The sequence below is a fragment of the Labeo rohita genome, chromosome 17 (genome assembly GCF_022985175.1).
Source record: "Labeo rohita strain BAU-BD-2019 chromosome 17, IGBB_LRoh.1.0, whole genome shotgun sequence".
Taxonomy (NCBI): domain Eukaryota; kingdom Metazoa; phylum Chordata; class Actinopteri; order Cypriniformes; family Cyprinidae; genus Labeo; species Labeo rohita.
The window spans coordinates 19,445,833-19,469,786 of NC_066885.1; the positions used below are offsets into that span (position 1 = coordinate 19,445,833).

Genomic DNA, 23,954 nt, shown 5'->3' on the forward strand with positions numbered 1-23,954 from the left:
ATAATTATAGTTATTGGTAGCGGTTGTACAGAAAATACATTAAAAAAGAACAAATATTCTGTTTAGTCTCATTATTATTATTATTATTATTATTATTATTCTTTTAATTTATTATTAATATTATTATTATTATTATCATCATCAGTACAAGTATATTAAAAAGTACAAATATTCTATTTAGTCTCAATAATAATAATAATAATAATAATAATAATAACTATTATTATTATTAGCAGCAGCAGTGAAAAATACATTAAAAGGACCAATATTCTATTTAGTTTCATTAATTAGTTTTATTAATCATAATCCTAATAATATTAATAATAATAATTACTATTATTATCAGCAGAAATGGCAAAAAAGACAAATATTCTATTTAGTCTAATTAACTTTAAATATTATTATTATTATTATTATTATTAGCAGCAGCAGTAGTAGTAAAAAAAAATACATTAAAAAGGTTTAAGGAAAATAAAGGAAAAATGTTTTATTTGGAAACAATATGCATAAATGTAAAAAAATAAAATAAATAATAATAATAATAATAATAATAATAATTAGTGCGACTAAATAGAATATTTGTCCTTTTTGCATGTATTTTGGTGTGTATGGTGTAATAATAATTATTATTATTGATTATTATTAATAAAAAATACTACCACTAATAATAATAATAATAATCATTATTATTATTATTATTATTAGCCGCAGTAAAAATACATTTAAAAAAGACAAATATTCTATTTAGTCTCACTAATTATTATCATTATTGTTATTAATATTTATTTATTTATGCATATTGTCTCATGACCTTAATTTAGAGACTACTGGATTTTTTTTTTTATCTATTACACCTCAGTGTTGATAATATTTACTGGAATAAACTAAATCCTTTTTGCTTTACTTGTTGGAAAAGGAAAAAATACGCATCATAAAACACTCTCAAAGTGAAACATTTATCAATAATGCTAATAGGATCAAATCTATAAGCTACATAAGTTTCAACCATAAACTAAAAAGACTCAATCCCTTCTGAGCGTCAAACAGAAACAGTCCAACCAACCAGTGTAAAGTCATTAGCATACATGAGGAAATAATCATTCTGATAATTTAAATAAGGTAACAATCTAACATGGGGCTGACCCAGCCATTGATTCTGAATTTGTCATCCAGTATATCTATCGACACGGATCTGTTCCTCCAAAATGGCTTTCATGATGCTAAGATAAAGGAAAAGGTGGGGGAGAATTCTCCCGAGAGAGGCACTTTTACATACTCCCTACTGATCAAACCACTGATAAATGCTGTTGTGAATACTAAAGTCCTCAGCCAATACATCAATGCAACCCTCTCGAGAGAGACTGGCCAATATCGTTATCTGAATCTACATTTCTCAGGTCCGTCACAAAGCCGGGGATCAAAGCCTCAGATGTCTTCCTTTGCATATGCAGAGAGATTGCCTTGACGCTAGTGTCGCGCCTCGAAAGTCAGAAATCTATCTGACATCTCAAATATCAAATATAGATCAGAGTCAAAATAATGTGTCAAAATGAGCTCTGAGTACTCTTAACTGTTGTGGAATTTATTGTTAAATTAATCACCAAATTACCTTGGTGAATGCTGGGGGTTGATTATCTGATTTGCTTTCTGTGGGTTTTTATTTATAAATGCATACATCTTTGTGTTTGTGTGTGTCTACACTTACCGGCTCACATTCTAAACTGCCACTGACAGTCCCAGCGCTGTGGCACTCACACGGTTTGCACACGTCCTTGGCCCACAGGAGTGCACCCACCTCCCTGTAGAAGAGACTCTGACACCGCTCACAGTTCCAGCCTTTAAACCCAAAGAGAGAGAGTCTGGGTGTGCTTGTAGAAGGAAATGGGTGGGGGAAGGGGGGGAAATTGATGTCAACCTATTAAAATTCAATCATATCATAGGACTATGATTTCAAATTAAAAAACTGCAGTCTTGGGAGAGGTCCGGCGAGAGATGTGTAATTTTCTAAGGTGTCCATTTTAATGTCCTCTTTCATCCCTACCTGCCACTGTGCCTGATGCCCAGCATATGAAACAATGAACCTGTTAGCATGGCCTGATTTACTTCATTAAATGTCCATCTGTTTTCGCTCTGATGCATTATTTCGATTTTTCTGCTCTGCTTTTTGATGTTTTCATTATATTACTACTATTTCTCCAGCTGTTGTAATGAAAAATATTTGGGTTTCTGTTGGGTACGGCATATTGGAACAATACAAAATTATTTTATAAAATATATGACAGAAATATGTCTTTTAGGCTGACCAATATGGGGTTTTCAATAATTGATTGGCATCTCCAGAGAGCAGGATGACTCATAGACAATACAGTCTGATAATATAGCCTTTTTTATTTTATTTTAGTTTACTTTTTTACACAATATTTACTTTACTTTTTTTTTTTTGAGACCACTAGGAAAAATTACTCTGTTTTGTCTTACTATTATTTTTGTAACCATTTTTTCATTATAAATTATAAGCTTAACGAGAAAGACATTTAATTGAAAAATACATTTTAGACTGTCTTCGTATTTAGTTAGTCCATTTTTAAAATTACAGATTAATTTTAAAATTTTTCAATTAAATTAACAGTACAATTTAATAATTTAATTCAGACTGTTTTACAACTTTGAGGTTTTAATACATTGTCAAATTTAAAATCACATTTTAGATTTTTGCATTTTTATTTATTTTTTAACATTTTATTATTATCATTATATATATATATATATATTTTTTTTTTTTTTTTTTCATTACAAATTCTAAGCATAAAGTGACAAAGGTTAAGTTGAGAAGTTCATATTTAGACTGTCTTTCTATTTAGTTTAATAAATGTGTTAATGTGTCATAAATGATTAATTTCGATAAATGATTTAGATTTCAGCATTTTTATTGTTATTATTTTTGTTTGTTTGTTTATTTATTTATTTATTTATTTATTTTACAATTTACAAGAATAACAACAGAAACATTAAATTGAAAAATACATTTTAGACTGTATTTATTTTGCCTTTTTTAAATGTTGTGTGTGTGTGTATATATATATATATATATATATATATATACACGCACAAATTATATAAAACAATTTGTAAAAATTTAATTCAGACAACTTTTTAATTGAGGTTTCAGTTTTTTGCATTATTATTATTATTATTTAAACATTTTTTTCATTACAAATAAGCATAATGAGAGAATGTTTATTAAAAAATAAATTTTAGACTGTATGTATTTAGTTTGTCCTTTAGAAATGACAACAATTTTAAATAAATGTATCATTATATATATATATATATATATATATATATATATATATATATAATGTAATATATATATATAATTTATTATTAAATTCAGACAATTAAAACTTTGAGGTTTCAATACACTACATTTATATGTCAGTTGAATTATTATTATTATGTAAAATTTTATAATAATTTAATTCAGACCACTTAAAAATGTTTACGTTTCAATACATTTCCCAATTTAAATTTACATCTCAGATTTTTGCATTTTACTATTATTTTTTGTAATTTTTTCATTACAAATTATAAACATAATGAGAGAAAGGTGAAATTGAAAAATACATTTTAGAGAGTCTTTGCATTTAATTTGTCCTATTTTTACATTGCAACTATTTTAAATAAATGTATCATTATATATAAATTATTAGTTTAACAATTTTATAATAATTTAATAATTTAACTCAGACTATTTTAAAACTTTTAGGTTTTATACATTTCCAATCTCAATTTTCACTTCAGATTTTCACTGCTTCAAAAATAGGAACACTGCAATACAGTCACACTCTGAAAAAACATTCACGTTGTTACCTGTGGTGTTATGTGTACAATTATCACACACCCCTCCGCCTCCTCTGAAATGTTCTCCAGGGTGAGGATCCAGGCTGGCATTGTAGTGGCAGGAAGAGGCGTGGCCATAGCACTGACATGGGCGGCAGTTGTACGCCTGTACCTGATCTCCAGCTCTAAAGGGCTTGTCATTGAAGAGAGGAGAGCAGCGCTCGCACTGTTGGAGAGAGTGAGAGATCACAGCACATCTACATACATCATCTACATATACATTTATCAGCAATATCCAGATGCGACCTCAAGGTTCAATGCTAAAGTCCCCACAGTCACAAATAACACAATATTTCCATACGTACAAGACAGAGTCAAATCAGCTCATTTATTAAAAGTGACTTTCAACAACTGAACTATTTTAATAGGACACTTTCATCAAACGAACATCTCATAATCAAGAGGGAGACGAAGAGACGAAGAGAAAAATGAGTTTTTGAGCCTTTACTGGCAAAGTATTTGATTTTAGTGAACAGTCATTACAAATTACAGAGAACATGGGAGGCATCAAATGAAATGATTAAAAATGTATTATAAAAACCAAAGGATTCCCCAGCGACTGCTCAAGCAGTGGCAGAGGCTCGCTGTGTCAGGCTGCCGTTTGGGCAGCCGTAGTGGGCCGTGAGCCCGGAGGGAATTGCAAATTCAGCAGGCTGGATGCTGGAAGAGCCAGACACAGACCACCCGCCACTACAGCCCTCTATGCCAATCATGGGTCTGACAACATGCTACAGGGATTTGGATTTTTATACACTGCAGAAGATAGTTTCAGAGAGAGAAACTATAGGTGCAACAGTTTTGCAATACTAAAGCATAAATTACCCTATAAAAACAAATCCCAGATATGATAAAAATTAAAGGGATGTTCACCCAAAAATTAAATTTCTGTCATTAGTTACTTGTGTCGTCCCAAACCCGTAAGACATTCGTTCGTCTTTGGAACACAAATTAAGATATTTGTGATGAAATCCAAGAGCTTTCTGACCCTGCATAGACAGCAATGCAACTACCATGTTCAAGGCCCAGAAAGGTAGTAAGAACATTGTTAAAAAAGTCCATGTGACATCAGTGGTTCAACCGTAATTTTATAAAGCTATGAGAATACTTTTTGTGTGCAAAGAAAACCAAAATAATGACACATGGATTACTTTAACAATGTCCTTGTTAGGGCTGCTCCCTAATAGTTGAATAACCGTTAGTCGACGAGAAGAGGTTTGGTTGCTTAGCTGCAGAAAAAAATCCACAGGAACTGGCAAAGTCATGGTGTCTGTGACGGACAGATCGTTACCGGCTGGTCTATGTGGTAATATAGTCCATCGGGCAGGACATCCAAATGTTCACCTATCATTCATCGACCTCAAATATGCCTTTTCATTTGAAAGATGTGAGTGGTAACAACTTCACATTGCCACTCAATCTACTGTTATCCTAGTAAAATGTGCACTATTGAAGTGTTTTTGTGGAGTGTGGAAGCTGAATAGTAGCGCGCTTACTGCATGACAGATTGGAGGTGTCGGTGCGGTCCCTTGCTCTTAAATTCTCCATTTTTGACCATGCAGATAAAAGTAATACATCTTTAGAATCTGTAAAGACTCTAAGTTTATTTGTGTGCAACAAAACGTTGCACTTTTGTAAAATAAAGCAAACAGGATGCGCTTTCTGAACTTGAGCACGAAACATTAAAACTCTGCGTATGCTTGCCTTATAGACATGAAAAATACATCTATAGAGAGTGAAGTGTCTACTTTTATATAAACTAATTCAAACAGAAAACATTTTTAGATTATGTAATCCGTATGAAACATGCGTACAGGTGCATCACTACTGCGGAGGTGACGAGTCAGTGTCGCTGACTTCATCCCTTAAGCCAAAAACAAAGACAAAGCTAGTATATCAATAAATTATTAAAACATTAATGCAGTATCCTTGCTGTTTTCCCCTCACACATTCATATTCATATTATTTCTGTCAGTGCGCTGTGGCAAGCTTTTTTTGCGTGCGCTTAAACGCTTATTAGGCTATGTAGGCAATTAAAGGCTCATTATTATGATTTATATGATTTATTAATAAACATGCAACTAATAGGCAACTAATGCTTGAAATGAACAACTACTAGTCGACCTGAAAAATCTTTAGTCAAGGGCAACCCTGGTCCTTACTGCCTTTCTGGGCCTTGAACATGTTAGTTGTGTTGCTGTCTATGCAGGGTCAGAAAGCTCTCAGATTTCATCAAAAATATCTTAATTTGTGCACCGAAGATGAACGAAGGTTTTACGGGTTTGGAATGACATAAGTAATTAATGACAATTTTCAGGTGAACTATCTCTTTAAGTAGACTAATTTAAAGCCAGAATTTCATCCATAAAACTGAAACTGCAGGCCAGAGATCAGCACACGCAAGTATTGTGTGTTTTGTATTCGTCTCCAGTGTGTGAGGTGGAGAGGAGCTGGGCTCCAGTGGGGAAAGAGCCTTCATCCCGTGTGAAAGGCCTCTGTGAATGCCATGGCTAATTTCACGCTCCCTCAGGAAAGGTCTGCGCGTGGCTGCACTAGTAGCGAGCCTACAGTTAACCTTTAGCCTGTTTGAAAACACAAGGTTTTTTTTTGAGGCTATAGTGCATTAAAAATGATCATGTGACACTTATATACGCAATGTGACTTGTAAATGTGAAAAAGCTGTTTCCTTTTCGAACTGCCTGAAAAACCACCTCATGCGAGCGTAAAAACGCTTTTGCGATATATGGGAGTTTTTGCGAAATTTGACGTGTTTCCATTAGCCATGTTTTCAACTTGCAATTTCAATTCGCGCAATTTGAAGGGTAATGGAAATGCAACTACTGGTCTAGAAGACATACTCTTAGACATGGACAGCAGATGAAGATTTGTTAAAGGAGAAGTCCTCTTCCAGAACAACAATTTACAAATAATGTACTGACCCCCTTGTCATCTAAGATGTTCATGTCTTTCTTTTTCTTCAGTCGTAAAAAAAAATATTTTTTTGAGGAAAACATTTCAGTATTTTTCTCCATATAATGTACTGCTATGGTGCCCCAAGTTTGCACTTCCAAAATGCAGTTTAAATGCAGCTTCAAACAATCCCAAATGCAGCTGTAAATGATCCCAGTCGAAGAAGGATCTTATCTAGCGACACAATCAGTTATTTTCATAAAAATAATACAATTAATATACTTTTTAATGTCAAACGCTCGTCTTGTCTTACTCTCCCTGAATTCTGTGTATTCTAGCTCAAGACAGTTAGGATATGTCCAAAAACTCCAATTGTATTTTCTCCCTCAACTTCAGAATCGTCCTATATCGCTGTTTTACCTTTTTTGTTAAGATTTTGTTTTGTTGATCTTCTTTGCATGTTCACTTTGCAAAGACTGGGTCTGGGACTGTAAATTGTTGTTCTGGAAGTGGACCTCTCCTTTAATAGACATTGTCTGAATGGCTTCTAAGGGCTGAATGGTGTGGAATGAAGTATTAACAGAACACACTGAAATGTTCTCTGTGGAACGTGAATGACATGAATGTCCCACGTCACATACATGTGACCTCCAACACTGCCGTCCCCACTCGGTGACAAGCAGTTCCGTCAATGAGCACAGAAGACGACAAGTGAGACACCAGCAGCACTTTCACTGGCTCTGGCTGGAATATTACGAGGGAGCAAACATTAGTAAGGCCAGCCTAGGTCTGTGTCTCAGAGCTAGTAAGCAAACACAGCAGATAGCTTCAGGGCAGGCGGCAGTCCCTCCTCGAAGCCAGGTGTTTGGGTCTAGGGGCGTTTAGGGCGGTGAGACAACTCATATTTATCATATTTACACACACACACACACTTTCTGGCATCTACGTGTTAGATGTGGCCCTTGTTTGTTTCGGTGAAAACAACAACAGTAGCAGCAGTAGAGAGAGTGTGTCGTGTCTGGCCCTGAATAATGCATGACATCTGGTGAATAATTTAAATCACCAAACATCAGGTTTAAAAGTTTAATCCTGGGACTTGCTCCCAATGTTCAGAATTATATGCAGCGATCTGGACAGTGCAGACTCTCAATAGGACGAACGGTGAAGAGATTCCAGAGAGGATCGGAGAAGATGGAGGATACTAGAAAGAAGCAGTTCTTCAAATACAGGAAGTTTAAACCCAACTACATATATTCGTAGCATGATAGTTACTGTTACTTTTGCCAACAAGGGACTGTCTAACGCAATTAAATGTTACATATTTGCTTTTAATGTCATATTGTATTGCACACAAAACTTTGCTGAAGCTGTAAATCAAACACTCTCTCCTAAATGGTCTTTTTTCTCAAATGTAGTGTCAGAAGGTCTGATTCGTTCTAGTAATTCAGTTCATTTGAAATGGTCCCATCTATTGAATTACTGTAGTTTGGTCATGAATAACACTGTCTAACTCATTTTAGTGAATTGGTTTGCATAAAAAGTCCCTCTCTCTAGAAATCCGAACCAGTTTACCTAAAAATTCTCTCAAATGTGGTGTCAGAAAGTCTGATTCATTTGATTGAATCAGTTCACCCCAAAATGGGCCCTTCTTTCAAATGCAGCATTGAAAAGTGTGATTCATTCTAGTGACCTGAATCACCCTAAACTCTACTCTACCTCAAATGTAGTATGAGAAGGTCTGATTCATTATAGTGAATCAGTTTGGACAAAATGAACCTTTCTTGCATATTTAGCACCAGAAAATCAGCAAATCAGTTGTTCATCAGTGAATCATTTGAATGGTTCATGAAAATTTATACACAATATTATACTCCCAGTCAAAAGTTTCTGAACAGTAAGATTTTTAATGACTTTAAAGAAGTCTCACCAAGCCTGCATTTATTTAATAAAAAGTACAGCAAAAACTGAAAAATTGTTACATATTTTTACTACTTTCTATTTGAATATATTTAAAATGTAGTTTATTTCTGTGATCAAAACTAAATTTTCAGCATCATTACTTCAGTCTTCAGTGTCACATGATTGTTCAAGAAACATTTTTAATTTTATTTTTATTTTTATTAATATTTAAAACAGTTGAGTACATTTTTTTTCAGGATTCTTTGATGAATAGAAAAGATCCAAAGATCAGCATTTATCTGATTTTTTTTGTAAAATTATACACTATACCATTCAAAAGCTTGGAGTCAGTATCATTTTTTTAGACATAAATTATATAAATTAACATTTTTATTTAGCAAGAATGCATTAAATTGATCAAAAGTGACAATAAAAACATTTATATGCTAAAAAAAGATTTCTATTTCAGATAAAATGTTGTTCTTCTGAACTTTCTATTCATCAAAAAAACCTGAAAAAAGTCTACTCAGCTGTTTTCAACAGTAATAATAATAAATGTTTTTTGAGCAGCAAATCAGAATATTAGAATGATTTCTGAAGGATCATGTGACCGGAGTAATGATGCTAAAAATTCAGCTTTGAAATGACAGGAATAAATTACATTTTATGTAATTCAAATAGAAAGCAGTTCATTGTAGTAAACCGGTTTACCCAAAAAATCTCTCAAATGTGGTGTGAAAGAAGGTCTGATTCATTATAGTGAATCAATTAGGACTACTGAATGGTTCATGAAAATTTATACACAGTATATATATTTTAAAAAAGCCTTTTGTGGCACTTTAGCCCTTTTTTTTTTTTCTCTCATACATTATGAGTAGCTTGCTAAAGTAGCTTCCCAACATTGGCATTCCTGAAAAGTGTGAGTACTGGAGCCTTATGTCATCAGAGCTTTCCATGAGATATAATTACCTTTGCTGGACTCATCATCAAGACACCCAGGGGCTGATGGGACAGGACGATTAGAGCATTGCTGCCCACAAAACCACTTCCTTCTCTTCTTCCCCTTTCTTTTTTCCACTACTTCTAGCTCTTTTCATCAGGAAACTGGAGATGTGCGTGAATGATCTCCCTGTCTCTTGTTTTCCTCTTCCTCCTCTCTCTCACTCACTCTCTCTCTCCCACCGCTTTTTTTTCCTGTCATTCCATTAAAGCCTATTTTTGAGTGTGCTGTTCATTAAAGAGGACTCTTGCACGTCATTAAAGGGAAGTGGTTAATTAAAAGGGGGCCTCCCCTGCGGGACTCACATTAGCTCCATGTGTGTGGCTCTCTGGGAGGCAGGCGCAGCGGTACGGACTCACACTAGTGTCACAGCTGTCTGCATGGCCATGGCACTCACACCTAAGGGGACAAAGACACACAATTAGAAGCCACATCCTTCTGGAGAACCTTCATTGCTGGTCTTCTCATATGTCTAATGGAAATGGTTCCCAAGGTAAAGCCGGAATCTGGATTTACATTAATATAGTAAACAGAAAAGCTCAAAGGATATGATAATGCAGATTAAAATTAAAAGGATGCATAAAATGATGCATGAAATAACATCTTAATATGACACATTTCTAAATGAAATGGGATATTTTCATTTTTCATGTTTCATTTAATAAATTAAACATAAAATGTAAAAAAAAAAAAAAAAAAAAAATATATATATATATATATATATATATTATTAAATATTATATTATTATTATTCAGCCTTCAGATGTATAAATCTCAATTTCAAAAAAATTTACCCTTATGACTAGTTTTGTGGTCCTGGGTCACATATTATATTATATCATATCATATTATATTATATTATTTTTATATTATATATATATATATATATATATATATATATTACATCTCTGCTGTAATTTTTTGTTGGCATGAACTTAGTCTGATGTCAAATCAGTTATAGGAAGTGTCACCTTTAAATTATTTAACTGTATAATAATTAATGCTCTGGAATGCATGTTCACGTACTATTGAATCAGGTCGAAAGGTCACGCGGAACGTAGGTGGAACCACAGACCCATGGTTTACAAACCGAATGCGCAAAGACTAAGAAAGTGCAAGTAAGTCAAATGCTATTTACAAACAAACAGGTACAACGATGTCGGACAATTCTGAAGTTGTAGGAGAAAATAACATGGAGTTTTTCGACATACTCTACCTTTTTGAGCCGGAGTACACAGACGATGAACATGTGGTGATTCGAAGACGTGATTCGTAGTAGTGATCGGAAGTTCGGATCATTTTACCGACTCGGACCTTTGAGTCTGGTTCAGCAAAATGAACGAATCTTTTTTCAAGTCATTTTGTTCATTTTAGCAAAATCAGCATCATGTGACAGCCCCATAAGATGAACGAACGACTCAAAAAAACCTGAAGACTCGATACAGGTGAACTAATTCCAGTACAGAACCTAAGAGGATGTTGCGCATATGCGACTGAACGAATCACTCCCGAGACGACTCGTTCTTCCCGAGTCACATTAAAGATTTGTTTAAAATGAATGAATCGTTCAAGAACGACCTGTGGACGCACATCCCAGAGCCTGTGCTACACGAGCTTTTGTGCTTAAAAAGTATACAAGTTTTTATTTTTTTTATTTTTCAATTCGCTAGATAAGACCCTTCTTTCTCGACAGGGATCGTTTAGAGCCCTTTGAAGCTGCATTTAAACTGCATTTTGGAAGTTCAAATTCAGGGCACCAATGAAGTCCATCATATGCAGAAAAATCCTGAAATGCTTTCTTCAAAAAACATAATTTCTTTACACCTGAAGACAGAAAGACATGAACATGTTGGATGACAACGGCGTGAGTAAAATATTTCTATACTTAATTTAAACCTAAATGTATCTTTCTAAGTTCAATTTTCAGGCCACTTGGAAATAGGCAGCAGGTTTCAGCTAAATCAAGAGGGTCAGCAACATCAACGGCACCTGACAAAATCTTTCTCTTCCCTTTTCACATTCTCTAGATCTCTCTATCAGTCTTTCATTCCTTCATTCTCTCTGTGCATGGCTAATAGGACGTTCGCATTCAACATTTATAAATGCCAGTGGAAATATCAACGGCGTGTCGTAATGTACAACAGCAGACCTGACAGGTCTCCATCAGACGGAACACGCACCTGCAGGTCAGCGTTTTAATTATTCATTCTCAAGGGCCCTTATTCGGCATTATCATCCACCCATCTTTACACGGCTCCCTCTAAAAGCAGCACCCTTCACCTCCGTTACTCAAACAAACAATGTAACAAGCAAACAAGAGAGGAGGAGAGTGGAAAAGAAAGAGGGCTGTCATTATTGCTGGAGGTTATTACCGTATGAGCGTAAAGCAGACGCTAATGCTCCCAGACACAGCTTGACACCCTGTCAGAATACCTCAAAGGCTGAATTTACGCACATTTTAGTCCCCAAACACACATACATCCTCTTCTCAGGCTCTCGCAGGTTTGAACTGTCAGTCTCCCTAAGGGGGTGAATCCACTACTGTTTACTCTCTGCCTTTGTTTCTCCGGCGAAGCTGTTGCGATGTTTCAGAGAGCGAAAGAAGAGAGCCGTACAGGAAAAAAAAGAGAGAGGAAAAAGGCGGGGAGGACGGGGGACACCTCTGAATGTCAGAGGATGATGAGATTTCACAGTCTCTAAATCTCGATTTCGTCTGTGCCAGTTTAACTAGCTCTTAATTAAAGCTGCCTTCTCTCGCTCACTCAGACACACTCGCGCAGCGAGAGCGAGCTAAGTTACAGCTGCCTGCATAATGACATAATTACCATAGTCGTAAGAACAGTGGCTGTTTAATGTCTGAAGGTATACATGGATATAACACCATGTCTCAGCTTCTGAAGAGACAAAAGAACAGATTCGACATTCTTGAGAGACGCGGAAGAACACTTCGGACTGATTAGCTGAAGCCTCCGAGAGAAAGAACACAAGTTCTGAAGTTGATTTCCAAATGTGGCATCCACACTGTAATTACGAGACCATTAACGGGAAGACAAAATCGGTGTTAAACATGGCATTACTCTCTGTGGCTAATAACATACATGTCATCGATCCCCCAGTTGTGTTAAACTTGCAAACATCATTTGTCAGGCATCTCCGCTAGAAAGTCTTTCACTTTCATCAAAGTCTGAATTATCTTGCTTTATCTGCCTACTGATTTTCTCATCAAACACCGAAATCCAATCAAATTTAAAAAGTCCGCTAATTTGTGTCAAATTTTGTTACTGGGATGGTAATCATGGGGCAAAAAGAGGAGATTGTGTCGTGTGACGGTTGATTGGGGTTGACGGGTGTCAGGGTGCTACTGGTTTCGGACCTGCCGCTGATGGTGATCTCGTCCACGGCGTAGTAGCGATGACGGAAATGAACCGCGGGATCTTGGGTGTGGTACTGGCCATGGAGGTGAATTCTCACATGTGTGGCTCTCACAAATTCCTGCAGGGAGGCGCTGTTGTAGAAGTCGTTGTAGCCTGGTCGCAGGTTCGGCTCAGGTGTCAGCATGCTGAAGGTGATGTTTCCACGGGAAAAAGGTATGTTGCTGATAGAAAACACAGACAAAAAAATAAAAAATAATAAGTCTGAAGCTGTTAAAAGAGTTTTCATAGCGCCCTATGTTTTTCATGACACGTAAAACACAAAGAGAATTGTGGAATAAATGGAATTTACTGTATAACGCAGAATATCATGGAATTTGTCAAATTTGGATGAACTAATCAAAAGTAGGTCAGTACACTTAAATCAAATCGCAATATCAACTAAAAGGCAAAAGATTTAAAAATGGTTTAAATATGAATCCTGCATGCACTGCATGTCTGTGTGAATGAATGGCGCAGAGGCACAGTACTGAAGTGCACTGTGATTTCAGCATCTGCCTCCTTACCAAATTATGACATAAATACACAAACAACATCTCCAGAACTGTTCCGAGAGTACTTTATGATCATTTTACCTTTTCATTTGGGTAAAACTATCACTGTATCTTATACACACAGAAACTTAAAGGTCCTACTGGTAACCCGTCAAAATAAAAATTTGGTTTATTTTGAAGAAATTGTCAAAAAAAATATTACTATTGTACACTAGAATGTGTGTAACACTACTACTACTACTACTACTACTACTACTATTACTAAAATTATTTAAACTTTTTTTTTCTTCAAGGAATAATCACACAATATTTCTTCCATGCTTTAATTTTAATAGCAAACCCCCTTTGTTTGCCAAAAAATTAATAGGGCCCTGTATTCATCAGTGGTTCTCAACCACAGGGCCAGGATCAACTAGGTGGACTCAGTACACTTCCAAAGAGACCACAAAATGTGTTAAAATTAGAAAAAAATTGTTAAAATTAGATAAATCGAGGTTTAAAATGACCTAAAATGGCTTTAAATCTATCTGTCTGTCTATCTGTCTATCTATCTATCTATCTATCTATCTATTTTTGGATCAATATACAGTAAAACCAAAATTTATTCAGTCACCCTCAGCATTTCTCACATTATCACAGTTTATTCACTATAGTTTAGAAAATGGTAATAAAACATGACAAGAAATCAGAGTTAAACTGTGTTAGAACAAATTTATCTTGAAAATGTCAGATAACTTTGATAGAAAATTATGTAAAGGATTACAAACAACCAAATTCAAAATTATTGTTTACCAATTACCAAGCTTAATATTGTTCAGTCTGTGGTGTAAAAAGGTTGCATTAGCAGAAAAGAAAAACACTTAAGCAAAACATGATCAGGTCAAAGTGTCTGAATAATTTTTTTCCACATTTTTATCAGTTTTACAGGTAGTCCACTGTACAAAGAATTTGTGGGTATAATATGGTATAAAATAATTACAATAAGAATTTATATAATTATTGATATAAAATATAATTATATAATGAATTTAATTTATATAACAATATAAAATAAAAGCTCAATATCTCAAAAGTGCTCAGAATGCAGACAGAACCTTATAATTCCAAGGCAGCGATATTTCTCCTTGGAAGAAAGTTTTGAAAAGACGTACATGTAAGGATGAGTAAATGATGACAGTATCTTCATTTTTGGGTGAACGACCCCTTTAAAGTATTACAAACATAAAATGTACCTTATATTATCCTACAGACTGAAAAAAGAAAGAGAAAAAAGAATAATATTCCTGCATCTTAAGCTTTGAGCTTGAGAGTGATTGAAAGAGACCGAGATTTTCAAGTTTTGACACAGCAGGGTAACGCGTTGTCAGGTTGAAAATGAAACGTGTCACAAGCTACTGAAATGAACAAACATCAAAGAAATTGGAAAAGCAAAGGTCTTTTCTTTACATCTCAAAACTACTGAGAGGAAATTTCACTAATACAGGTTTAAAATATAGTTTAGTGATATGGGGTTTGAAAGGGAGATTTCTCAGAGGGCAGGAATAAATGGGGTGAATGAGAGAGTTCTCGAGGTCTTTCCAGGGGGCAGGACAGGTATAGCCCCTACTGCATTATTCACTCTCAAGAAAGATCCACAGAGCGCTTCTGCATGTTTCAGCCCTAATGCTGGCAGACTTATCCAGGACAAACCTGTGGGAAGAAAGCATTTTGTCCCCATCTCTCTGTCCTTCTCCATCTTCCTGTTCTCTCTGTGTCTCTCTTTCCCCATATGCTCTGATGTGACATTTCTGAAGAGTCTAAGTGCAGACCCTTATGCCACTGGGTCGAAGCTTTTGTTTGTAAACTAAAATACCTGGACAGGTAAAGTGGTGAAACATCTGGCCAGTATGGCCTTCATCCAAGCAGGAATTTGAGAATTTTTAAACAAAATATATTAGAGACTTTTCATTAAGACCCTAAAGAATCCTATCAACTTGTGGAAAAAGGGCATCCGAGGACCCCTTTAAGAATGAAGAAAGAAAAACATGAACATCTTGGATGACACGGGGTGAGTACATTATCTGGAAGTTTTTGTTCTGGAAGTGGACTTCTCCTTTAAATTAACTATGATTTAAATACTTTTAAGTCATCCTGTAGCCCCCTTGGAAGTTTGCTGAAGCCCCCTAGTGGGCCCCAGCCCCTGGTTGAGAACCACTAATGTATACATATATTTACACATTTAAACTTCAATGAGAGTCCTCAAATGACTGTAGAACTCAAAGAAAACTGCACCATTTAAATATAATTGCCTTTCACTGATCATTTTGTGAGGGATAATCATGCATGTTTAATGTGTATTGAAAAATTAAGACACATGAACTGTAGTTTATCGTCATAAACAGTTACGATAACCCTCTCAGCCCAAAGCCATTAAAATAACTGTCCTCATTTTCTCTGTCGTATGCATGTGAAACCAGGTGCTTGTGTGGTCCATAACAGCTAAGTATCTCTGCTGTCTTGATTGCGGCCAAGGACAGCAGAGATCAGATCTGAGCAGGCTGGACTGCAGCCAAGAGCAGCATTTTCCTCCCCATTCTCCTCCTAGATCCTCCAAAAGCTCACTAAACGACAATCCACTGCTTTTATCAAAGTAGGAACTTGTCTCAACCCACTTTGATACAGCTTACCTGGCAGGAATCATTAGTTCAAGGACTGTTATCAGAGTCAGAAGCGCTTGTGGATGGACTAACAGATCGAGCGAGTGTGTGTATAGAGTACCTGGGCAACTGTAGACAGTTTACAGAATCAGGACGAACCAAAGGCCCGTTATCCTCCATCCCAAAGTAGCTGCAGTTCTTGGCCAAGAACTGCCAGTCCTTCCATTCTGAGCTGCCGACTGTCTTCCTTTGAATGCGGACCGCTTCAGGCTGAGCATTGAGGAACTGGAGTATCACGTAGAAAACCTGTAAAGGAAGCATGCAAAATTGACAGAGGGTGAAATATGCATGAAATACTAAACAGCAATGGATTATCTATTATCTGCACAGCAACAGTCAATGCTCCGCCGCCTCCTAAAGCACGCCGGCGCTTTGAAGAACAGCTTGAAGCGCCGCTTTACTCTTCCCTCTCTCCCTCTGTGGCTTCATTTTGAGGAGTTAGTCGAGAAACTGGTTGCAGCTTTGACTAAGTGGACACTTCAAAGTCTGTGTGGTGGTGTGTTTTATCTGCTATTGAGAGGAGAGACTGAGGCAGAGCTGCATAAATCCTCTACTTCTTTACAGCTGGACTCTCTGCTCGGCTTGGCTTAGCCACATGGATGACTGGCCGACTCACTCAGACACACACAAAGGACTTTAGGTCGGCTTTAGTGTATTCAAATGGAAAAGACACTACCCAGTGTCTGGATTTGAGAAAGTTGCCACACAGACAGACAGCGTTGGGTCGAAGTGGACTTTAAACCAGCGTTTCTCAACCAGTGGAGCAGGGCCCAAATGGGCCCTTTGCAATCTTTCTGGGTGGCCCAAATAAGTCTTAAAATTTTGTTATATTAACATAATCACAATTAAAATGCCAAAAAACTAAAAATAAAGACGTACAACATTAAACTGACATTTTTTTTTCATTTTTAAGGTTATTCATTTTTATTACAACGGAAGTACCATAGGTGCATATCAGCTTATATATGAGGATCTAAATTAGGTAAAATTGTCAAAATGGGCCTTGGAGTCAAAATGGTTAAGAATCACTGGTTTAAAATATAGCTGCAAACAGGGTTACCAGGGTTCAAGCACCTTAAGGCGGTTAAGCACATATGAAAAAAGACATGACATAGTACTTGGCAAGCCTGTTTTTTGATAATTACTGACCTAGAGAGTTTTGCACTTTTTTTTCAGATTGAGCGAAAAACCTAGGGCTAGTTTGCAAAAGTAGGGTTTTTTTTTACATTTTCTCAATCAATTAACAAACAGTTTGATTGACAGCAGTGGTTCTACAGGCAAAGTTTTTCAAATTGAGGAGGTTTATCACATGATACAAATGCCGTGTGTATGTGCAAAAAAATGTGCAATATACAATTGTTCATATGTTTTTTGAAACATCCTCACACCAAGACCATGCGTACCGATTTTTATGTCGATAGGACAAACGGCTGCATACCCTAGTGAAAAATAATTATACTAAAAAGTACTTGAAATACATTTATTTCATTCTAAGTATACTACAAATACATTTACATACAGCATTTATGTGTTTAATAAAAATACCCTGCAATTGTACTTTCAGCATACTAGTATAGCATACTAGTATACTTAAAGTCTGCTAAATTGGAACAACTAATTTAGTACTTAATGCACTTTAATTGTGCGTAAGTAGTCCTGAAGTCCAACTAAAGATACACTGAAGTATATTTGATTGTGCTAAAGTAGAACTATTGCAAGTATACTTTAGGTACATTTTAAATATCTCGCATTTAAAGACATAAAACGACATAAGACACTTGAGCCTGTAATGAACTGTTTAGGAGTTATGAGTGGTTTCGTACTGTTGATTGCTGTAGCGCCCCAATCAGGCCGATTGGGGCGAGCCTTGATGACGTTGTAGACGGTGTGAGTACAACCACCCCTCCAAGTTTCAAGTCTCTACGATTTACATTTTAGCCTGCCAGATCCGTTTTACTTGGAGATTGCCGGGTTTCAGCAATATGCGCTTGAACCCCTAAATATACTGTATCTTGATGCTCCTTAAAGGGAAAAAATGACAATTCTGTCATTAATTGCTCACCCACATGTCGTTCCAAACCTGTAAGACCTGCATTAATCTTTGGAACACAAATTAAGATATTTTTGATGAAATCTGAGAGCTTTCTGACCCTGCATAGACAGCAACGGTGCTACCACGTTCAAGGCCCAGAGAGGTAGTAAGAATATTGTTAAAATATGTTATGACAACTGCTTCAACTTTTTGTGCACAAAGAAAACAAAACTAACGACAGCAATTTATTCTCTTCTGCACGTTCATGAGAGTACCACAAATTGTCAAATAAAATCATTATTTTGTTTTCTTTGCACACAAAAAGATTTTTGTAGCTTCATAAATTTAAAGTTGAACCACCGATGTCAGATGGACTGTTTTAATGATGTCCTTACTACCTTTCTGGGCCTTGAACGTGTCTGTTGCATTGTGGTCTATGCAGAGTCAGAAAGCTCTTGGATTTCATCAAAAATATCTATTTGTGTTCCAAAGATGAACGAAGGTCTTACGGGTTTGGAATGACATGAGGGTAATCAAGAGTAATTAATGACATAATTTTAATTTTTGGGTGAACTATCCCATTAAACTAAAAAAATATCAAGCTAAACTTACTATAAACTCTAATAATAATTTAGGTCTGCTAAATTAGGTTTGCCAAGAACCACTTTATTCTTCCTAGCACAACATTCCCATAAAGCCACATATTGGTGAGTATGTACCTGGTACTGTCCATTCTCCAGATCTATAGTGATGGTTACCCCTTTGTCCAGCAGCTCTAAAGTGGAAAAGACGGAGGAGATCCAGGTGGTTCCGATGTCGTTGTCATTGATGTAATGCAGTGGGTGGGCGTCCTGGTTGAGACGGAGCACTTTGTTATGCGTGGTATCATTGGCTGCATTGGGAATGCAGTACCTCTCCACTAGGGGGTGCACTCTGGGGTGGCTAGCGGGGCAGCGGCATGTTGACTGGGTGTGCAAGTGAGGGAACTGTCCAGTGTACACCTCTTTAATCTCTCTGAAATACAAAAATACATGAATTGTTAAAATCTTTGTTTCTATACTGGTTTAGCTTCAAGACCCAGATTATATATAGCACAAACTACTTCTGCTGCTACATCTGATGTTAATGCCCTGTGACCTTATACTTACCTGTTGGTTAATGTCTTTGGATAAAATCTAAAATCCTGCATCCTTCCAATGAATTGATTTGACCCTGGGGAGAAAAAGAAAGGAAAGTCAATGGGCGCTATTGAAGACGGTCTGCAGGATCCATAGCAACTAGTGGATTACCTTATCTGTGTCTTTATTTGAGTTAAAGAGACACTTGCTGCATGGTGGGATCTATTATGCTTATTTACAGTTCTCTGTGAGCATTAATCCCACCGACTGGATGGGCGGCATAGATCCAAGCCTAAACGTGTGGATCCATCTACATCACCAGATAAGATATAATCACTTCTGTTCTAATAACCGGCTCTGATTGAGACATCATATATGGATGTTTGCCCTGAAATCTTTTCATCTTTGTGTGCAGAGTCTGTGTTTTATACGAGATATTGTTGTATTTATATAGTGTATTTCATTCATTTATTAACAAATTAATAAAGGGTCTGAATGCATGAGTATGCAAGACATGCCAAACCAAAGAAACATTTAACTTGCATACATAAGAGTAAAAGAATTTCATACAGACAACAATGAGTCAACAAACCAGGGATTATTCACTATTAAATGACATAATCAAATCTGTACAATATTTTCAATGTTTTTAAGAAGCCTCTTAGGCTGACTCACTGCAATTATTTGATCAAATGATTTTATTCCTGTGATGCAAAGCTGAATTTTCAGTGTCACGTGATCCTTCAGAAATGATTCTAAAATGCTATTTTATGTTAAAATGTCTTTATTATCAATGTTGTAAGCAGTTGTGCTGCTTAATATTTTTTGTAAACCACAACGCACATATGCTAAATATGGCCATCAAATTTAGAAATGCTGAAAATAAAAGATTCATACCAAAATTTGCATTTTTATGCTCTAGCCAAAAATTTGAAATGGCATGATGTTTGTCCTAACCAGCGTTTGACTTTACATCTTATAAGAACACCCTCTATGCTTTGTCCACATGAGTTCTACATGAATCAAAGAAGCATTTCAGACCCCTGGGCTCTGGATGTAGAGTTTGAAATGTGTGCGAAATGGATTACACAGACTGCAACTTTCATGTGAAGCTGTTGTGTGTGTGCATGTTTGACAGTAAATGAGGCATGCTCTATTTGAAGACTATATACACAGTACAGTGGGTTGCTTCCTTGTTCTTCTGTGCCATTTAGAAAATGAGAGAAACTAGCAGCACTCGTAACCAATCTACTGTGTCCTCTAAAAGATCTGGGCAGAATTGTTGTCATTTTTGCAAACAAACACAGCAATGTTGAGCTAGGATTAAAATAAAGAGTGAACTTAAAGAAACTTTAGCAAGTCTATGCTATTTGTGGATGTGTATTCAAAACGTGGATGTGTGATTGTGTGTGTATTTCATTCCCTGGGGGTATTACAGAAATCCCATCTCATCTCATTTATGAGGAGATTATTTGTTGCCATATGGTCACCCTTGACCTATATAAACTCCAACTATGATTAGTTGCAGGCTTATGAATATTTCTATAATGGAAAAATGTAACATGTCTGCAAATTAGTGTGTCCTTTTCCGCACTCAATTTTGAGTGATAGGAAACTGTGTGATTCTGAGGAGGAGCACTGTTAGATGAGGATAGCTGGAGCTTTGGAAAAAAAAGCGAAGTCAAATCAAATATATAATAAAAACTGCATAATAAAAACTGAAAGAGCAATGTACGAGTACAGAAATGATTACCGTTAGAACTTCTACCGATCCACAGAGCACTCTCTGAGGTGATGTCATCAACCGGTCCTGCCAAGGTTTGTGTGTCCAAAGCTGTGCCATCATCCTCTTGACCATTCAGGAACAAGCTCACACTTGTATCATGCATCTAAGGATTCATTAGAAATAAGACAAATGAGTTACAAGTTAGTTTTTTTAAGCATTTTACATTTATTCCAAAGCAATAACTCAATGCATTTAAACAATATATTTTCTTTGTGAACTTATGATCAGCTATTCTTTTTTATAGTTAAATTTGAACTATTTGTTTGTTTGTTTTTTCAGATCATCAGTCATCAAAGCTCTGTAAATATTGGTCACAGACATGGAGATTTGTTTTAAATTTCACCAAGTTAATTTTTCAGTTAAAAACTCCTACACATCATGTTTTCATGCCATTTTAAGTCTTCACTGATGTAACTGAAGTGGTTATATCTAAGTGTGTGAGTTGTTTACTTACTATTTTGAATTAGTCTTCCCATTAACACCATTATATTGTTCATTCAGACTGATTCGTGAATGTAGAACACGCACAAACACAAGAAGTGGGATTTATCACAGCCGAACATAACCAGTCATATCAAATCCAGTGTTAATTTTGACATGGATTTAGTCTTTATTTAGTCTGATTTAGTCTTAGTCTTTATCTTGAGACTGAAATACTTAATAGTCTTACTCACATTTTAGTCATTTGAGATTTTGAAAAAGAGGCACAATAAAACAAATACCTTAGAAATACAAATTAAACTCATTTTTCAAATAAAGTAAGTTTAATCAACATGTAAGATATACATTTATTTAACATCTTTTGGTTCAACATTAATGACAAATAGGTATTTAATTAGGAATGCTGTCCCTTTAAGACGAATGGCATGCATGTAATACTGACACTTTCAGCTGTTACCCACCTGTTTACGTTCACTTAAGCCATAACTTACATAATTTACGTGAGATACTAACATTTTGGACAACTGTGTGTGCATTTGAGCACTGAGAACTGAGAACCGTGGGAGCGGTCTCTGTCGGTGTGACGCCACAGCAAAGGAGATATTATTTTTACAGATTAATTAAAAACTACTGCATGGATTTTTATCACATAGGGTAGATTTGTACATACACTGCCAACACACATTAATGTTCAAACAACATTAAAAAAAAGTGTACTTAGCATCCGATGACCCCTTTAAGAACATGGGTTGGAGCTCTTAATTTTGAACTCTCAAAGTGTATTAGATAAAATTATTGAACTTAAAAATATACTAAATATTCAATTTTTTCCAATTCTTCATTTGTCTTATTGCAATGAATATCGTATTGTGGACATATTATCGTATTGTGAGATTTTGATATAGTTAAATCCCTAATACCCAATATGTGTGTACACCATGTATCATGGCAACATGCTAACACTTAACTCTTCAGGGGCATCTCCAAGTGGAGTGTTATTTGTGTTGTGTTGAGTATTTCCATATCAGTAAGGTTCCATGACAGATGTCATGTAGGCAGCAAGGCAACAGACCTATTTATGTTTTTTTATGGCTGATGATTGTGGGTACTTTTCTCAGATAACGCCCCTTCATCACATTCATATTTGCATGTTCTTTCACAGTCTCCTTTAAAAAAGGTGCATGGAAATAAATCAACTAAAAAATCCATAAGGATGAAGGCAGCGTTAGACTGGAGGATCCTTAAGCTGCTCTCTTTCATGGCCGCTGATTGAAGACTGTAGAGAGGCTATTCTTGAAATCTCTAACCGGCCAATGACTTGCTGCTGAGATCTGAAGCAACGTCACAGTGATGTAAATGAATCCTGAAGTGCTTCATCCCATTTACCAGCCCTGCAGACTCTTGAAAGAGCTCTGGTGCTCCCATTGTTGCTTTCCTAGCATTTATTTCCTCTCCTCCTTCCATTCTAGTAACTGTTGCTCTGGGAAATTAATACGTGGGTATATGTTTTTTCAACTGTATCATCAAGCCTTTTTGCACCATCAAAATTGGTAAAATTTATACAATGAAGTGTTTATAACATAGGATGTTTAAGCAATATCACACAAGTAAAACGGTTGTGATTCAGCCCAAACAGCACAAGTATGATACAAGAAATATTAAGCAACTACCGTTTCACACAAATAAAAGTGAACAGATAGTTGTTGTTTTTTTCCAGTCAACCAAATGGGCTCCAAACTAAATCATGCATCAAGATTAATGTCACCAAGCAACACACAGACTGAAGGCAACAACTGCAATATTTTCAGCTACAATCCAGAGGAAGCCTAAAATGCCTGGAGAAATTCATCCGCTAACATTCGCATTCATGACCTCATGACGATGCTGATTGGCTGATAGCACAACAAGAACGCACACAGGGTTGAATACTTCACTAGTGACATCCCTTAGCTGTGATGTCCAAGGCGTAGATAGAGAAGAATATGACATTCAAGTTCCTTTTATACTTTTAACTACTAATCAGGCACTAATAAAACATCTCATATTATGTAGTGAGATATTAACCATAAATGTGATTGTAAAAGATGCTTATTGTTACAGCCTCTATGGCCTAAGGCACTATGCTAACCAGGCAAACATGGCTGCTTGTACAATCTGGCTTTGACTCCAAATTGATTCACTCCAGTAGAAAATTGGACTATTGTAGTCAGGAAGAAAGGATCGTCGTTCTTCTTTGCAGTAGTTTCAGTG

General features: G+C 35.9%; 1 protein-coding gene across 1 annotated transcript in view; it reads right to left on the bottom strand.

Moving 5' to 3' along the window:
• Positions 1-23,954, bottom strand: part of ush2a (Usher syndrome 2A (autosomal recessive, mild)) — a 269,523-nt gene that overhangs the window by 222,394 nt on the left and 23,175 nt on the right. The window contains exons 4-11 of the mRNA XM_051132845.1: positions 21,231-21,366; positions 19,508-19,571; positions 19,079-19,373; positions 16,389-16,573; positions 13,080-13,301; positions 10,012-10,105; positions 3,871-4,066; positions 1,706-1,836 (exon numbers count right to left, since the gene is read on the bottom strand). Of these exons, the coding sequence (XP_050988802.1) occupies positions 1,706-1,836; positions 3,871-4,066; positions 10,012-10,105; positions 13,080-13,301; positions 16,389-16,573; positions 19,079-19,373; positions 19,508-19,571; positions 21,231-21,366 (1,323 nt within the window). The remainder of the gene's footprint in view (positions 1-1,705; positions 1,837-3,870; positions 4,067-10,011; positions 10,106-13,079; positions 13,302-16,388; positions 16,574-19,078; positions 19,374-19,507; positions 19,572-21,230; positions 21,367-23,954) is intronic.